The 19,469-nt window shown below is 37.1% G+C and overlaps 1 protein-coding gene across 2 annotated transcripts in view; it reads left to right on the plus strand.

Annotated features, from left to right (window-relative positions):
• sema6ba (sema domain, transmembrane domain (TM), and cytoplasmic domain, (semaphorin) 6Ba) overlaps positions 1-19,469 on the plus strand; it is a 222,073-nt gene that overhangs the window by 120,772 nt on the left and 81,832 nt on the right. For both annotated transcript variants that reach the window (XM_017707447.2, XM_037531151.1), the window contains exons 4-5: positions 13,063-13,123; positions 14,519-14,581. In XM_017707447.2, the coding sequence (XP_017562936.1) occupies positions 13,063-13,123; positions 14,519-14,581 (124 nt within the window). The remainder of the gene's footprint in view (positions 1-13,062; positions 13,124-14,518; positions 14,582-19,469) is intronic.

A 19,469-nucleotide genomic window follows, 5' to 3' on the forward strand; every position in this document is an offset into this window, starting at 1 on the left:
TGGACAAATAGAAGCTAGCAGAATGGAGTTGCCTTAGGAACAGGGAGTCAAAATATGTTGACTTCTCATATGTTAGTCCCTACGAAGGCAAGTGGGCATCTAACATAATTGAAAATCTGAAAATTGTCCAGAAGGATCATGCTTGAAAAACTAGTTCATTCACATTTAGTATGCATTTGAAATAAGAGTAAGCAATACCTGTTGAACTCTTGAGTCGACAGGCACCATGTAAGGCAATAACAATGAAAAGTAGAAGCGATCCAAACACAGAGCAAAGACAATTTGAGATTGAGTCACTGTGCTGGTCTTTGTTTCCTAAGGAGGAAAAAAGATTAGTAAAAATAAACTAATAATGTAACAATTTCAGTATTAATGTTAATTAATGTTTTCAAATAGAACTGAAAATTTAACAATGAATATTTAAAATTTACAACTGTATTTCCCATATGCCCCTCAGTCTCTTCTGAGGGTCTCTCATTCACCATCTTTTGTGGAAACCACTATGACGAGTCTGGATGCACCCTATCTATTGTTGTATTATCTGTAGATCAGATGCAATTTTATAAAATCACAATGCTTGAATTTAAATAATTTGTATTTTTCTAAGCAAAATCTGGTAGTATAGAATTAGAGCTCTATAGAATCAATAATAACACATAAAATATGGAAAATTAATTTGAATCCTGACTTCAGAATCAAAATTATACCTCTAAATATGTGTTATTACACTCTGTTAGTATCCTTACAACAGATGCACAGAAGGAATACATTAAAAAACTTGTTTGCTTGTACATGTTTGCACACCTTCATAAGAACAGCCTTGTTCATATATTTTTATCTCCAAAATATCCTCCTTTCATCTGACTGGGTTGCTATGGTTACAGATGATGGTGCTAACACTGACAGAAAGGGAAAGGGTGATGCCTCCAGGTGATGTCACTTCCTTCTCTTCACAGGTTTTCTTGTAACAGCTGGAGTTGATAGAGAGGTCATGACCTCTACAGGTGAGAGTGATGTTGCGGGTATCATTGTTTAGGTGGTAGGTCAGGACTGGAGCCTCCAATGGATCTAGAGCACACGCAGATATATCATTAGCTAAGCTTCCTTTGGCTTTTTTCACAAACATCAACTGATGTTTTCTGCACAACAGCTTGTTTCCATCCAACTGACTTTTTTTACTTAATGATGTCGTTTTCTGTTAAAGTTTGTCTTCTCTAATATCACAAAATTTCTGCATTGCATTTTTACATAAAATATCACCAATAACATTTTCTGTAGGAAATCCATTGCATGGAAACAGACAGTGTGCTAGTGCTAGTCAACTCTTCAAAAGCCAAACAATAAGCAACAATAAACCACTCTTAGTTTCAGAGATCATAATTAACTAGTAGCTTCTGCATCTAGTCATTACCCAGGACCTGATAATGTCCTGTAAACATCTCACTTTGGCTTTTTTTCCACAGTAGATCTAAATGGTTCCCACAACTGCTCCAACTCCATACTCATGAGCGTTACAGTTACAGTTTCTTTTTTCCATCTGCTGCACTGCTAAATCAGGACCAGGAAAAAAGAAAAACTACGTATGACAGTGGTTCAGCGACAGCTAATGGGCTAACAGCTACACACAGTACAGAACATGTTTTATTCCAGATGTCTTCAGCACCAGTCACTTGACCTTGTGCTCTCAGATGAGACTTTATCATGTACTGCTTTAATTTATTTAGCAACTTTGTGAGCAAACTGAACTTGTTATAAGGTCAAAAATGGCACAAAAGCAAAAAGTCAATATGTGGAACTGTTCAGCTACATCACCTAAAGCCACTTTTCCAAAGCATGGTGCCAGCTCAACTTGACTCAACTCTACCCGTTTTTTTTTGGTTTTCCATTAGGCAAAACTGGGACATGGTACCTGGTACTGTTTTTGTTATTACCTCCATAGAGGTTCCAAGTGATCTGAACCAAAGGTGAGATAGAAAAACTGAGAATTGTCACTATGACCCTGAACCAGAGGTGTCAAATTCAGGTCCAGAAAGTAAAAGTCCTTCCCAGGATTTTGTTCCAACAGGCTGGCTTCTCTAGTTAGATCACACCACCAGCAGAGCTGTCCAGCCTGTTGGAACAAAATCCTGGGAAGGACTTTTACTTTCTGGACCTGAATTTGACACCTCTGCCCTGAACACATTTGCTTACATTATCTACCGGGTTAGCGTACTCTCTTGCGTCACCTTTGAGTGAACAGAACTGTCTCATCATCTGAACTCTGATGTAGTATTTCCCACTTGTCTTTTGTCTTGCTGCCATCAGCCTCTTCTGAACAAAATTTGTCTCCTACCAGGCAGTTTCATGTGGCATCGCTATGATGACCAGCTACTTTGAAGGGGTATTATATCTGCAGTGAGAAATTAGCTATACCATGTGGTGAAAAAGTGACATAGCAGCTACATCACTAAACCTCCCACCAGACTGCTTCTGCTGTGCTAAGGAAACCATGCTATGCACAGTTCGTCAGCATTCTGTGCCGAACTGTGTCTACTGTGAAATGCCATTGGGATGGTTAGTCTCAGTGCTCGGAACCATTGAGCCCTTAAGTGGAAAAGAAGCCTCCTTTCAGGTAGGGTTGACCTTAAAACTGACTGCATAATTACAATCAAAAAAAGTTCCCTGATAATAACTGAATGTCACAACTACTAGTCAAAGCTGTGTTGTCATTTTTACTTTCTGATATTTATGACTAGGTATGACTCAGAATAAGACCTACATATAATTTGAAAACACCACCTTCCTTTTACATTGTGTAAGAATTAACGTCTGTTAAAGACTTTTTAAAGTATCATTTTGGCTTTGTTCCCACAGCAGTGATATGACATCTGAACAGCAGTGTTGTGTCAGGACTGAATTTTCCTCCCACTGACTGTCATCCTAAAAGACTTACCTAACACAGACAGAGTATAATTAGCAACAGGTTTGTCTGTCACATCAGATGCTTTTGCTTCATACAGGCCACTATCAGTCTTCTGCAAGTTCTTCAGTATCAGACTGTAGGTTTCATCATTGAACTCCACTCTACCTTCATAAGGGGGATATTGGTTAACTTTAAGTGTAGTAATTGACTATTTTTGTGGTTCTATTACATTTCCAGGAGAAATCACTAATCTCCGTTCCATGATCCTGTATGTCCAGTTGAACAAAACTGCCAACCAGCCTGATCACATCACTGGACACTAGAAAAAGAACATAATCATTTGGTTATGTTTGTGTCATTTGTTGTTGTCTTTATTGTGAACATTTTTTAAAATACTGAACAGAGAATAAGATGCACAAAGATAACATGGATATCACTGCTGTCGGAACAAAACATTGTACCTCCAAGATGGTAACTGTCATAATATATATAATATAAATACATAATAATGTCATTGGAACCAGAATTTTTTCCCCAAGTAATTTTGGCCCGTGAATGGAAAACAAAGTTCATTTTTGACAAAAACAACTAGAACCATTTGTTCGGGACATCTATTCTGTAAAAGGTAGGACTCTGGTTACTCTGGTTAATTAGCATTCACCCCCTGTGCTGTACTGTCAGCTACTATAGTACATTAACTAGGCAGTTAAATGCATGATTAGCAGTTTTGTGCTGTTTTTAAAATTTAATTTTCTCTCTCTGAGTTTGTGGGAGCTACAGTGAAGTATACTAATTAGTGGTTGTCAACCTCACTTTAGTTTAGCTTGGAGACATAATGCTTCCTAGCTGCCCCATTTGGAAATTCTGGCTGCACTATTGGTACAGCCTTGACAATTATAGGCAATTGTCTCTAGTATATAATTTTGTCTTATAGAACAGTGTTGTTTTCCTGTTTGCATTGTTTAAAGACATATTGTTGAAATTTGTTTAAACTCATCTTTATTTAAAGAGACAAATAATCTAAAAGTAACAAGAAGTAATTAGATTGTGTTACTTTAACCTCTTTAACGGCCAAGTTCTAATGCACACTTTTATAACCTAAGAATAGCTCAACCAGTTTGCACTGGAGTCCCTGTAGTTACTGAATAATAAGACTTCATATATAATCAAACTGGAATTTTAAGGGGTTAATATAGTAATCCTTTGGATTAGGTTATATATATCACTGTTGTCAGAAGAAAACCTTGTATCTCCAAAATTAGAACTTTACAGGAGACAGAAAAAACATACTGTAGTTTTAATGCAAGTCAATGGAACCAGACATCGTTCCAAGTCATTTCTTGGTTTCTTTTGAAATTTACACACAATGTAAAGGGCAACAGGTCCTTTGAAATTATGTCAAAAACTGAAAAATGACAAAAATGGAGTTACAAGGTTTTCTTCCAATAGCATCGATATGTAATTTTTAACATGTAATCAGGAACCTGGACCAGAATCCATTTTTAAAGTGACCTTCCCAATCCTGACTACTCAAGTGGAGGTTTTCTTTCTATCTTCCAGTACAGACTGCTCCATAAACAAAATGGTTTAAACCTGACATGCTGCCTCAGTGCTTAAGTAAAATGAGACTTTAACACATTCTAACAAGCTTTTTCTAAATTGGAAACAATGCACTTTGGAATTAGGTCTGCATATTGCTGCCAACAGACAAAGGAAGATGGTCTGAACTTCAAGAATTGCACTTTAGGAGGTTCTGTTCAGCTTTGAAACACAATCATCTTTACTTTGAACTGCTGGAAATATGTGGTCATTGGAGTCAACAGGTTCACACAGCCAACAGTATAATTAACTGAACTGTTTCTGGGGGTGTTGTACATCCATTAGATTGTGTTTAGGTTGCGATTAGACATCCTTACCTAGAAAAACAGTCATATGTCTTCCATAATTATCTAAGATCAATTGAAAATGATCATTTTTACTTGAAAATCTCAAATTACTTCGTTCACTTCAGGGCTATCAGATTCCTCTATAGATCACTGTATACAATACTAGTGAACATGCATAACATAATAATACAAGAGTGCTGAGGTTTAGAAGATTCTTTACCTGCAATCAAGGCTGAAACAGAGAGAATGAAGATCAGCTGCTGTACCATCGCCATCATTCTGTGTATGAGCAACTTCTTCTTTACATACAGACAAAGTAACTCAGTGTTGCAGCAAACATAGAAAGTGAAATGAATATAACCCTAAATAATGCAGAATTAGATGTAGTTTGAGTGCAGAAGACAGTCCGTTCCGTGCACTGGTTGTTACAGAGACTAATATAAAACAGATCTGGTATGTGCACTCTAATACAGTGGGGAATAGATATATCTGGAGTTCAATAAAAAACTAGAAACTTGTGGAGCTATCAATTCTCAAATATTATGACTGGTTCTAGATAATACCAAAAAACTGAATTTTAACAATTGCAGAACGTTTTTTTGGTGCTATATACAGCCTTTCCTTCAAAATACCATTGTCTTCAACAGGTTTTCCATCCGAACCATTTAACCATGCATTGATTCTTCTATGTATCACCATTGCTTTTACTAAAGAACCTCTGAAAAAAGGCCTTTTTTAAGGAGTGCAGTATTTCAATGAGATTTAAGAACAGTTTCAATCAAGTAGTGCATTTGAAATCAGAATACGCCATCTGGGAGAATCTTTTTTCCCAACAGTACACTCAAAGTTACTAAATGATCATTGTACCCTCATCTTAGTACCTTGAATTGGGGAACATAATTGTACCATAATCCAATTGATATATTTTAACTTGTATTTTAAGTACACATTCCAGACACACCTCATCTCATTTCCAGACTTTGTATTTTATTGTTCTGCTTAGAAACATTAGATTATGATGAGGTACAAATTAATCTTATTAAATTTTTTTAAATTAAAGCTAAATTATAGCAAATATAATGTTCATAAAATAATTTTAAAATATTGGCTAGTATAAATGAAGGAGTCAAAAATGAAGAAACTCACAACATCATTGCTTTATTGTGGTTACAAACCCAGAATATTCATCAAAAGATAAAAGCGAAAGTAATGCCAAGAAGAAAAATGGTGAGAATCACATTGCTGGTGTTGTTGCTTTGCTGATTATTTGTCTTTTTCTGCTTCCCTGGATCTGAAGCACACACATAAGTAAATATATAAATTATTGCTTTGCTAGTCAACACATATCAAACTCCAGACAACAATAAATTATTTACAGTTACAGAGATCATTACTAAGTAGTGATTTTTTCACATTTCTCCTTCTCTTCTCTGCACCATTTCGGAAATAGGTTTTGATGTGATAGTGACAATATGATATCTTAACAGCAGTGTTGCATCAGGACTGAATTTTCCATACATTTATGGCTGTTCTATAAGATTTACTTAACACAGAGAGTCTGTACTTAGCAACAGTTACGTCCAGTGTGCTGGACACTTTTGCTTCATACAGTCCACTGTCGATCTTCTGCAAGTTATTCAGTGTTAGACCGTAGTTTACAGCATTGAACTCCACCCTGCCTTCATAAAGAGGATACTGTTTAAGATCTGTAAATTGAAAGTAATATTTGATGATATTTGTGGTTCCATCATGTTTCCAGGGTAAGTCATCAAACATTGGTAGATGATCCTGTTGATCCAGTTGAACAGAGCTACCGACACGGACGATCACATCACTGGACACTGTAGAGAAAGAACAAAACCATATGTTTATGTTCACTTTGCTGTCACATTAGTTAAAATGATAGCAAGAAAACATGCTTTCAAGTGTGAATCCATGATTCTGTCCAACACATTCTTCTGTATAATATTATCACTATATAATCCCTGTATAACCTACAAAGAGGTGATTGTTCACTTTCACAGAAAGACCTATGAAAAAATAATAAAATATCTGAAACCATAATCTGACTGTATCAAAACAGGAAACCACAAACAGTAGGGATGTTTTAGTCATTGTTCCAGGTAGTGAGATACACAGTAACAGTCCAGAAGTCAAAGATGATGTCATATGCTGTCATGAGTTGTTGTGAAAGGTAAAGTTCAGTAACATAACAGTCTTGAGTACACTTAGCAAAATATTAGCATGTGACATAAGCTGTCGTGACATCAAATACGTGGGTATCTATCATTGACAAAGGTAATGATAACATTGCACTGTTATATTACTAAATGTAATCAGCCATGACAACTCATGACTGCAATGGCATGCAAATGGCAGGGTTATGTTGATGTTATGTAGCAGAGATTCAAGTAAAAGTCAAAGTGAACAGGAAATCGCAACACATTTTCCTTCTGTATCATGACGTATTATCAAGTGATCCGTATCAGAGAGGGTCTCTGAGCTTGACCTGAGCATTTCTCTCAAGGGTAGGTGGTGGTAAGATGTGAGGCATGATATTATTATTAATATATTACTATTGTTTTTCCCTGCCTGCTGGTGCAGAGTGAAGTAATCAAAACCCAGAAGGCATTTGAGAAGCGATTAAATGGTATTACATGTTAAAAGAAGTACGGATGCATCAATACGATACTGATATCAGGTATCAGGCTGAGACCATGTGACGTAAGCCGAACGTACCAACAACTCTGCTCACTCATATTTTGGAGGTCGGACACAAAGCTGTCGGTCACTTTAAACATCACCAGAAGTACATTGTGCAATTTTAGCCTGTTTTTCAAAACTTTAGCCAGTTTTTTTATGACTTCAGTTTGTGAAATTTGTCAGAAGTGGCAAACAGAAGTTAGTATTAGGCTAAAAATCATGATGTGCAGGCCCAGTGGCAAAAAACACAAATAATATTTTCTATTCAAATAGTCACCTGAAACCTAAACAAAATGTTGTGCTCCACACAAGCCTTTCTCACCCCCAACACTTTAGAAATGCAAATTTAAATGAGTTTTCTAGTGGCTTTCTTATTATCTTCAAGTCCAGACTGCTACCAAAAAAAAAAGCTGTAATCCCGATATGCTCTCATTATTGCTGCAGTAAAACAAGACTTTAACACATTCTACCAGCCTTTTTCTAAACTACACCACAATGCAAATAAGTGAGAGAACTGTTGAGATTTTAGCTCTGTGTGTTGTTGCCATTTCCCACTCCTGGAATAGCACAATACAATCAAATTGATATATTTTGCATTCATTTACAAATTTGCTTTTAAAGTGCTGCAGAAGTACAGTCAGCACAGTCAAGCTTGTAAGGATAAACTCACCTCATTAACCAGAAAGCTGGGCAGGAAATTCATTACTAGTATAACTAACTGAATTTACTGCTTCTAGGTGTGTCATACACTCATTTGATTGTGTTTAGGTTGTAAATAGAGTTTAGTAGACATTGTTACCTTGACAATAATTAATCAAATAGAAATTATTTAAATGAATTTGCTTTGAAAATATTTTTTAAATATTTATTGATATAAATATAATGTTTTTTTTTAAATAAGACTGTGTAAAGCTAATTGGCTGACTGTATAGATTACTCAGTATAACACAGCTGAGCATGTACAATTTCATTGAATGTTAAAAAGGGTCTTACCTGTGAGTGTGGCCGAAACAGAGAGAACAATGATCAGCTGCTGCACCATCTTCATTGTGCTGGATCTGAGCAACTTCCTCTTTTCATACAGATAAAGCTGCAAACCATCAGTAAATCAAACATGTCACCATCTGTTAGATTAGGAAGGTCCATTCAGAAAACATTGTCTGTGGGCAGAATAGGTATCCAGAAACCTTGTATTTATACCAGACAAATGAAACGTGAACCGTTCAATGCAGTACTCACAATTGTTTGAATGGTATGTCCAGTGTTGAGATGAATACTGCACTAGAATGCAATGGAATACAATAGAATGTGTTGTAATCCAATGTCTCGACAAGCTATGCTGTCTGGATGACCAACAATAGTGGATCTATTATCACTTTAAAATAAACAGCAATGATTTTACACACATTTATCACCATATGGACACTTTACTAAAGCATAGCTCCACTTTTCCTTTTCGCTGAATCTCCTCTCTTTCTACCAAGGCCTAGCCCAAAATATAGCATAATCTGGCCATGTTGAGGCCAACTCTCTTCTCCCAACCATCGCAAAAGGTGTTCTGATTTCAAGCTAGTCTTCAAAGGTTATCTTTCCAGATTATCCTATGGTTTAGCCTATATATAGTCCAGTCTCTACCCCTACACCTATCTATTCACAGTCCAACTACGGCTGCCAGAGTTAGAATAGTAAAAATAACACATTCAGTACTTATTAGTCAAAGTCATGTAGTGTAGGGAGAACACCAATTCTCTAATATGAAATGCAGTGTTGATGTTCATACATGAAAGACTGTTAAAAACTAGGGAGTTTTTCCTTGCCACTGTTGGATTTTTCTTTTCTTTTCTTTTTGTAATACTGATTGTTCTGTAAAGCTGCTTTGTGACAACACCTGTTGTAAAAAGCACTATATAAATAAACTTTGCTTGCTTGCTTATTAACCAGTGAGAGCTGACCTGAACGGAAAGCCCAGCTGAATAAAAGGATATTCTGAGTTACAATGCAAAAAATTAAATATTTTTTCTCTCACTTTTATGATGCTGGATTCGCACATACTAGCAAAAACTGCATTGCTGTCATCTACCACATTTGTTTGATCTAAAGTCATGTTTGCTCAAGAGAAATTCAGCAAGATCTCAGGTTGTGAGACACGAGGCAGCTCATTTGTAAGCACAATATGAAAGTAAGTGCTTTTTGTTCTGGGTAAATCTTGTAGTGTGTGCAGACTTTGATGACTGAACAGCAACCAAAGGCAAAAAATCAGTGGACTATTAAAATATTATGTGTGGGGTCTCGTGTATTTTCAGCATCCTGTAGTGTTGGCCAGGCAAAAGTGTGTATCCTAGTTTTCTTACTGAGTTGAAAGGTGGTCAGTGTGTCTGAAGTGATATTAATTCAGTTAATAATGAATGTTTGCTATGTTGCTCTAACAAAACATAAGTCCTCTGAGTATGCACCGTCTATACCAGAACCTTCTAAGAGTGTCCATGACTTTTACAGATTCTAGCTTATGTGTTTAAACACTGACTTAACACTGACTAAAAACATATCCTTCCTCTATTGGTGAATAGACTCTATAGAGCTCAGAAAATCACAATTTCCCAAGACTTAGAGCTGACATCACCTTCCTTCATCACTTCCTTCATCTTCTCACATCACCTCTGCTGCACTGGTGTTACTTTGAAGACAGAAAAAGGAGAAAATGCGATTAACACAATCACTGACACAACTACCAGACAATATAAAGGCTGCTCTCTGTTTTGTAGTGTGAATCTCATTGTGAGGTACAAATTTTTAAGTTCTTATATTGCAATACAGCATATAACACTGGGAGACATTACACTAATAAGATCCTAAGACAACAGTGTAAAGCTGTGGTAGGCTAATTGAAAGTAGCACACAGAGGAAAAGCTTGGACAGAAGTGCTTTAATGAATATGACACTGGAGCTAGCGCTGCTCATGATAAGACTCTGTGTGACATGATGTATTACTGAGATTCGTGGAAGAGGGTTAGTGCAAGAGAATCTTCTATTAACTTGTCTAGGGTCTGTGAGACTGCAGGAAGAGGAGTGGAAACTTGGAAGTGGAAGCCACCAGGCCAATGTTAACCCTACTGCACAGCTAAACAGGCAGCTACCTAGCTCAGTTAGCTTGCTTGTTTCACACTAAGCAGATTTGCCACTTGCAGATTAAGTCACTTGCAGATGTGTGGCAGGCAATCCGTCAGCATAAATCTGTACTTGACAGAAGTCAAAAATGAGATATTAACTGTTGTTATGTGCTGGACAAAACTTCACTAACATTGACCAAAAGTATAATAGAGCCAATTTAGTGGCTTGCCTACCCCTCCCCATTCATTCTCAACCAGGCCAAGAGGGAGTGTGGCGCAGCTAGTCTATTCTGGAGGCTTCATTAGCTCTCAAGAAAATGTATGGCAGTGGGAGCGGTGGTCCTAAACGCTCTGTGGTAATGGCCTCCCCAAGATAATTGGTCTCACAGTTCCCAAGCTTCACAGAGTAGAGACGTTAACCATTCTCCTTTTGATCTTTCTGTGGTCTGTGAGTTTAAAATCAGGCATTTACAATAAGATAGCACACATGCAGTTGTCTTAAGTGTAGCTGTGTGTAAATCAGTGGGGTAAATAGCATCTTATGGGCCCCAGTGCACAAAAATGAACATGCCCATCATATTGTAGAGTCAGTAAGGATGAGGCAGGACCAGAAATCATTGTGAACTAATGAAAATACTCTTTTGTTTGGCAATTTATAATTAAAACATAGCGTGTAATGCTTGGTGGCTAGTCTCAGAGGTAGTGAAAGCTAACCAAGCTGACAGGAAGCAACTAAACCCCACCAGATCCTAGTATACAGTAAACAGACATGCAAAGCCTGCTGGTTGCACACATTAACACATACAACTGTGCAGGGCATGAAGTAATCATTAACAGAGATGAGATATGGTTAGATGGAGCGTGTAAACACCATAACTGCAGTTCCCAGGAGGCTCCTGGAGTATGTAAATAAGCTGGAGAACCATAAAGGGCTCACTCATCAGTGAATAAACAGAAATGAACTTTAATTACAAGTTTTTCATTTTGCAGCTGATATTTCTGAGGAGATTTTGTGTGATTTTCTGTCTTAAACCAAGGGTCGCAACCCAAATGTTTAGAAGAGCCATTTTGTCCCTTTAACAAAAATCAACTCACCTTGTGAGCCACAACATTTTGTGACCATTTTACCATCTTGGCTGTAACTAAGTCTCAATATGTGTTACTAGCTTAGGCTAAAAAAATACAATATAAACCAAAACACAAACTTACAGCAGACTTGCTCTGCTTTAAGCTTTAGCTCAGCTATAGGCACTTTTCTCCAGCAGGAAACTTTTCCTCAAAAGTGGAATAGTTTCTTGTAAAATGTCTCATTTGACTCTTTACCAGAATGTAACTGGTGCACTGTTGGAAGGTGAAACTGGAAGCTTCTAACAAGAAGCTGGAGAATAAGAAGCTGACTTCAGCCTCACTTTAGTGTTTGACAGTTTCTTGTTGCAGATTAAACGTATCAGGAAACCTGCTGGAGTGATTATAAATGCAAATAAGCACATTTGTCTCCAAATTATTAATATTTGTCTTAAATCTTTCTCTTTGCCTTTTTGTTAGCTACTAGCTAGGCCAGACTGTTGTCTGCATTGCTATGGTGACCAGCAGTCTGCACTCCAACCTTCAAGGTTAAATGTTGGGGAATTTGCATTTGTAGGCTCCATTAACTCCATTGTTTAAGATCATTTATTGCTAATATTGTGTTAGAACGAGCAGTAAAGCTTTATTTTACTGCAAAGAAGGATTGTTTTATTTTTTACCTAAAAATCAAAAAATCTTCTTGTGTTTTCAGAACACCTCAGCATCACTGAATGCGGTCAGGATGACTTATCCCTGCAGATTTCATTGAAAAACTGTAATATAGGCAAAGAGTGGACGCACTAAATACTGAAAAATCGGATAGTATATATAAATGTTGAGTCTTCTGTATAATTTTCTTTTAAATATACATTTTCTGATTTTTTTCTGATGCTCAAAAAATAAATAAATTGTACTCAATGGCCGTTTTGCCCCGCAAGCGTTACTGGTAGTTACACCACTGCTGTGACCTCATATCAACTCATCTCAACTGCCTGCACTGATAAATGATAAATGTCTGTACTGTTCCTCAGAATGTAGTTTAAAGCGTAACTGATTTCCCCAAATTTTTCTCAATAAATCCTGTTTTCATATGTGAGAATGTGTGAGAGTGTGTATGTGCTCCCTTTTCATTCATACTGTAGCTAGATTTCCACTGCTCTCCTCAGATAATTCACACATTTATAGCTCTCTCTGTCTCTCTCGCTCACTCACTCTCTCACTCTCTCTCTTACTTTGTCTGAGTCTGAACTGGGATTCTGAAAAAGTTTTGATCTATTTCTTCCATTTTTTCCCTTTTAGTCATGAGCGGCTTTTCATCATAGTTGTGTGAAATGGCAAGGGCTGTAGGTGCACTTTGTTCTGTTTCGCAGCTTATGAATGTTGCATGTCTGTGTTTCAGAGATGACCTTTATCGCGTGGAGTTGGACCATGTATCAGGAGATGAGATGTTCTACAGCAAAGTGAGCCTTGTTTCCTCAAACACAGACTCTGTGACTCAATAAGATGTGCATGTGAATGTGTACAGTTTGAATGCACACCTGGTCATATTACATGTTTTGTTGAAGTTTTTTGTCGGCACATTTTAGTGCACAAGTTCAATTTGTTTGCTGAGTTCAACATATCAGGAAAGAATGAGAGATAAAATATTAAACATTAACAAACATGAATTGTGCATTAAAATGTGCAGAAATGTATTCTCTGTAGAAGACGTGTTCAGTTATTTTCACCTAGAAAATCAACAAACGTGTCATTTCACTGGGGCGCCCAGATTTTTGCACACAACAAAAAATTGTTGAAATATATTTGTATGAATGATTTTTTGTTTTTTACATTTTGAAGATAACGTTCACACTATGAGAGTTAACAGCTTAACCTGAAGAGGGCAGTTATTCACCTATAGTGTCGTGTCTATATGAGCAGATAGTAAAATAACAACAAAAAGAACAATTACGGCTGAAAGTTAAAAAAAGAAGTGAAGTCTGGGAGCACAGACTTCACATACAACATATCGCTGCTGTCGGAAGAAAACCTCATATTTCCAAAATGTTAACTTTACAGGAGAAGGAAAAAACATACTTTATACTCAATGTAAGTCAATGGAACCAGAGTTTTTTCCCCAAATATCCTTTCATTGGTCCATTCATCCTGAAATCTACCCAAAATGTAAAGGCATTTTTTACGCCATTCAAAAATGGAGATATGAGGTTTTGTTCCAACAGCATTGATATTCAAATCTGGTTTTGCATGGAAGCAAAACTTTACCTGCAAACACCGGAAAAGAACCTGCTGATGATTCTGCATCAGCACAATGATCAGTAAAAGGTAGTTTTCCTTCCGTGCTGGTGTTGTGACAAACTGAACTGCTCCGTGAGGACACACAATCAGTGATTCGTCAGAATGAGCGAACATTACTCTTAAATCTAAAGCTCTTTCTATTACATTACTTAGGTTAGTCACTGAAATGTTCATCAAGATATATCCATTTCCATTGTTCCATGAAAATATGTCATTGGAATGTCTGGAGAGCTGTTTACAGTCAGCTTATCTATTGAACTACAATAAAAAATGTTAAACGAGTCCAATCTACATCTTTATTATTATTATGTCACTTATTATTATTAGCTTAGAATTATTAACAGGCTTACACAAAACACCATATTTTTTTTCCATGGTAGTGGTTTAGCTTTCGGTGACCTCAGTTTGCCAGATTTTATTGTTACAGATCTTCAAATATACAGGCCACATTTAAACCAGTTAAACAATTATAAGTCAATTAATTCACACAAACAATTGAATGTGTAACTATCCATCTTTGCAGCATTAGTACTAACTGTGTTCTCTTTCTCTCACTGCAGAAGAGAACGTGGGAATCCAACAAGAACGACATTCGAATCTGCAGGATGAAGGGCAAACATGAGGTGAGTGTTCAGTATTGTTAAACGTTTCAGAACATGGCAGTTCAACCATGCTAAATTCGTCAGAATGGTTCTCAGTGGATATTTCACACGGCTAAATGCGTCAGAATGGTTCTCAGTGCATTTTCAACACTGCTTAATAGCACGCAGTGCTGCTAAATACATCCGATTTGACTCTAAGGGCCCACTGTACTAAGCCTTTTTCACCAGTTTTAGGCGCAAATTAGTCACATGCTGCCTGCATGTTATATACAAAACTGCTGTGCAAGCAGTCAATGGGCCATGTGCATGGAAAAATGCTAATTCTGGCTTCTCTCCCTCATGCTTGTGCTTTGGAGCAGGATTATTTCAAAACATGGAAAATGGGTAGAGATATTGGGAGTGCAACTGATTACATATTCCACTTCATTTAGTAAAGTTTGAGAAACTTAAGGCTGCTTACTCCATCTTGGTAAGCCAGGCATCAGAGAGAAAGCTTTTTTTCAGTGTGAGCTGAAACACTCCTTATAACTTCAGTGTGAATGAGTGAGACTAAACTGCTGTAGGCTGAAATCATATTTGATTACATTATTAAGAAGACCCTGTAGCCATTTTGGTAGGCAAGCTGTGACTCAGACTGTGCTCTAATAGAGCTTGTCTCATCATCATTACTATGGATACAGCCCTGCAAGTGATTAAGACCAAGCAAAATAGACCAGAATGAATTTAAAGACATGTAGATGCTTTAGATGCGCCTCCAGAAAATGCTACGAGAAGAATTAGCTAGATTGCTAGGCCAGATCTGCCTAGTTTGCATTTCTCCAGAGTTTAGAACATTTCATTGTGTGATATTTACAAAAACAAATAAAAGTGGCTACCAAAGCTCAGAAGTCAGCTTTTTATTTGTCAGCTTCTCATTTGAACTTTCCATTCCACCTTGGTGCTGCAGTTACACTAAGGTGCCTTAAACACAGAATGAATTCCAAAAATTGGTGAATACAACACCTCAATAAATGCATCAATTTACCTCAATAAATGGAGATGTTTAACTGTTACTGAGCAGCTAATCAGCCATTGGAGCTGCTGATCTCACTGGCTGATCTAATGCCGCCTCGCAAGCCACATGCTTCTGCACTTCACCTACTACTCTAATGAGTGCACTTTTAATAGTATAAGCATTATTTTGTGAGCTAGTATGCAGTTTGGAACACAAAAATAATAACACAGCGGGAAATCTCAGCCACAAATCAAATTAAATCAAGTCAGTACACTCAAATTCGTTGGTTAACATGCTTTAAATTTTTAAAAGGATTAAAAACATGTTTTACCAATTTTGCTGAATTGGTTATGGCTTTGTGATCTCATTGCAAACAGCCACAGCACTGCTGAATGAACTGTATAGACTGAAGAGTGAATGATAGATTTTGAAACTTCAACAATTTTGCATAATGTATCCAACTCTTAATTTAAAGAAGCAAGGAACATTTGGGTTTTAACGGTATGGACCCTTTACCAATGGCAGTAGACCTAGTGACTAAATGGACTCAAGCAAGCCTGGAACACGTGCTTATAATAAAATCCTGTTACATTAACATAAATTCAAGTTAATGACCTTTTCTTGTTTGTCCTCTAAAGTTACCATTTTAGAGATACCGTTTTGATATGACAGCATGTGTTAACTAATATATTCTGACATGGAAAATAATAAAACAAGGATAGCCTCAGTGTCTCTAAGGGTGTGTCCAAACTTGTGACTGGTACTGTAGACTAGGGAATGTTCAGAAATAGAGGTTTTTGCCTTTAAACCTTGTAGAGATTATCCTCATTTTCTGATGGTAACCCCCCCCGACTGTAAAAGGTCGTGTCTCAGTGGCTGCGTCTGATTACAGCAGGATGTCGGCGTATGGCCGCCAGGCACACACGCGCTGGCCTGTTTCGCTTTGATCTTCGCCTGACAAATCGGTGCTTCTTGTGAAGTTCAGGGGCTAATTACAGTAGACTGGCCGCTTCCCCACTTCCACACAGCCGTGCTTCAAGGGGATTGGTGTCAAACCCGGGTGTGTATTATTGTTCAACAAGAGCTAGCTTACAAATGAGACTTGTCTGTTGCCCACACCAATACTTCCCTGGTTCCACACACACACATTAAAGGCCTACACACACACACACACACACACACACTGTGATTTATTCATGCGGTGAATTCAACGCCAATTTATTTTATTCAAACATGTTTATAATTGATGATATCTTGCACACCAAACTCAGACGGTGAAAATGCAACATTATTTTGTTCTCCATATGTTCAATTTTCTTTGTTCAACTTTCGCCAAAGCTATATAACGTAAACCAAGGTAGCGCACATCTGTTAACGTCAATGGGACAAAAAGTGATACGGTTCCCATCTGGTTAAGATTGTGTCCCATTTTGTTCACCAGATCCGCAGCGCTGCCAGCTCTCACGCATTGGCCGTGAGACATGCTCAGTTACGCCTAATTTCATGGTGTACAACCAATGAATGTACACACATGTATGTGAATGCCTAGAAAGTTTTCCTATGACTACTGCTCCAGCTTTCACTGATTAAAAACACTCTATACCAGCAATGGTGATTTACTTGAACGCAAGCTTATCACTACCGTATGTGTTTTAGATTAGTGGGGCTGGGCAGTATCCATAGCAGCAGGAAACTAATGAGGGACATTTAAAATATATTCTCAGAAAGAAATCAAATGTTGTCGACTCAAAGGGCTCAAAAAGTAAATTAAAACATTTCTGTATTAAAGATTTCTATGTAATGGGATTGATTCAATGATCTGGAAACATAAATAGGAAACATTTTATTTTCTCCTTCACAGTATTTTGTTGTTGTAGTAATACTGAGTAAAACTAAGAAATACTGCCACCCCCCCCCCAAAAAACCTGCCTAACCCCCTGACACACCCACTGTGTTGTACTTAGCCATAAAGTCATTTTTACAGTGTCAAACTCCAGTCATTCCCTCTGCATCTTCATTGTTTAGACTGAGACCCAGATACAGCCTTGTGTCAGTCACATATAACAATACATAATACAGTTTAGCCTTTCTTTATTCCTTTGACATTGCTAGTATAATACTAATTTACGTTAGTCAAACATTCATCATCAAAGCTTAAAAGGTAAGATAATTCAGAGAGTAGCTAAGCAGCTAACAGGTTGCTATAAACATGTCAGCCTGTAGAAAACTGATGATGTTAAATGTCTTTCAAGAGCAAAACTCTTTTTGGGAGGTTTTTTTAGTACACAAATGAAAATAACATGTAGAAGGTGGCTTTATATAACCAGAAGGATATAATATTTGAAAAATAATAGTTATTATTCTTGCTAATTATCGGTTATCTACTTCCTAACGTGCTGCACTTTGATCATTTTTGAACTGCTTAGAGTGACACACATATGGCAAACTGCACGTTTTCGCCTCAGCAACTTGTTTTAGCACTTTTTCTGTCATTCTTTCTGTCGTTCACTCACACTCTATCTCTCCAGCTTCTGCTTCACTCTGTACCCCCCCCCACACACACACACACTCTCTCTCTCACTCTCTCCTTCACTCTCTCGCCCAGTCTCTCATTCTCTCAGGTCTCCCTTGGTGACAGTAATGTCTATGATTACTGTTTTCTTCATAAGTCATCAGCCTTCTTTTCACCCCATTCATCATGCATAGATAGATCAGAAAGGAGAGAATTAGAGAGACAGAGAGAGAGACGAGCACACAGACACACATCTGTCTCCATTAAATCCTCCAGCTGCTTTGGTAACATTACATGTGATGTTGAACATGCCACACTTAAAGCACAGAGAGGTGTCTGTGAGTCGGTAAAGAGAGCCTGATGAGAAAAATAGACGTGGCGAGAAAATCAGAGCCCATAACAGGCCGTCAGCTGTGTTGTGTGTGAGTGTGATACATCAGAGAAAACCGAGATGCTGTTTACAGCTATTAGCCTCATTACCGTAAATGTCTATTAGAGACACTGGAGGAGAGGAATAGTAAAGAGATTACCATCAGCTACACACACAAACACACATATTTGTAAGTATACAGTGAGGAGAAACATGTATTCAGACACTTGTTTTTGTATGGAATACACTTTCAAAGCATATATCCACATTAATCTTATACACACAATGTCAACACATTCATAAAACCTTCCATTAACAAATAATAACATCGTAGTGAATGTTTTTATCATTATTTATAAAGTATACATGTTTCACATGATATTTTTATGGACTACAATGTTATTTGATTGAGAGACATTTTTCCAAATAAAATTCTGAATTTTATTTTATTTTTTTCTTCGAGTAAAATGCCTCATTTCTGGACAGACACAATAACAATGACCTCACTTTATCCCTTTGGTCATTAAGTGCTTTGACACTTGTTTCATTTATACTTTCTACTTCTTTTTAGGTATTACTTTTTTCTTAAGCATTAGTTGCTTTGGATGTCACTTTACTATATGTAAGGTAAATTACTCATGCAACATTTAGCCTCGAATAGTGTCAGTTAACCAATGCAAAATTATACTTGTGCCATCTCCAATGTCATAAACGAGGAAGAACATCATTAAAAATAAAATAAATGCTCTAAAGCATTGGGATTACAGCTCTAGCATCTAACCACAAGAGAGTTAAACTAAGGATAAATTATGTTTTCCTCAACGATGCATAGACTGTTAAATTGTTCCATTTTATAGAAGACATAGAGTATGAAGGAGTAAGAATAACAAAGCAAAAAATACAAATGCTTAAGAAGAAATAAATACTTAAAAATAGCTGAAAGTGTCAAAGCACTTAATTTTAAAAAGGGTAAATCAAGGTCATTTTTATTTTGGCTGCCCTGTGCGTCTGTAAGGTGTTTCACTGATAGTGA

This window comes from Pygocentrus nattereri, chromosome 19, assembly GCF_015220715.1.
Source record: "Pygocentrus nattereri isolate fPygNat1 chromosome 19, fPygNat1.pri, whole genome shotgun sequence".
In the NCBI taxonomy this organism is placed as follows: Eukaryota; Metazoa; Chordata; class Actinopteri; order Characiformes; family Serrasalmidae; genus Pygocentrus; species Pygocentrus nattereri.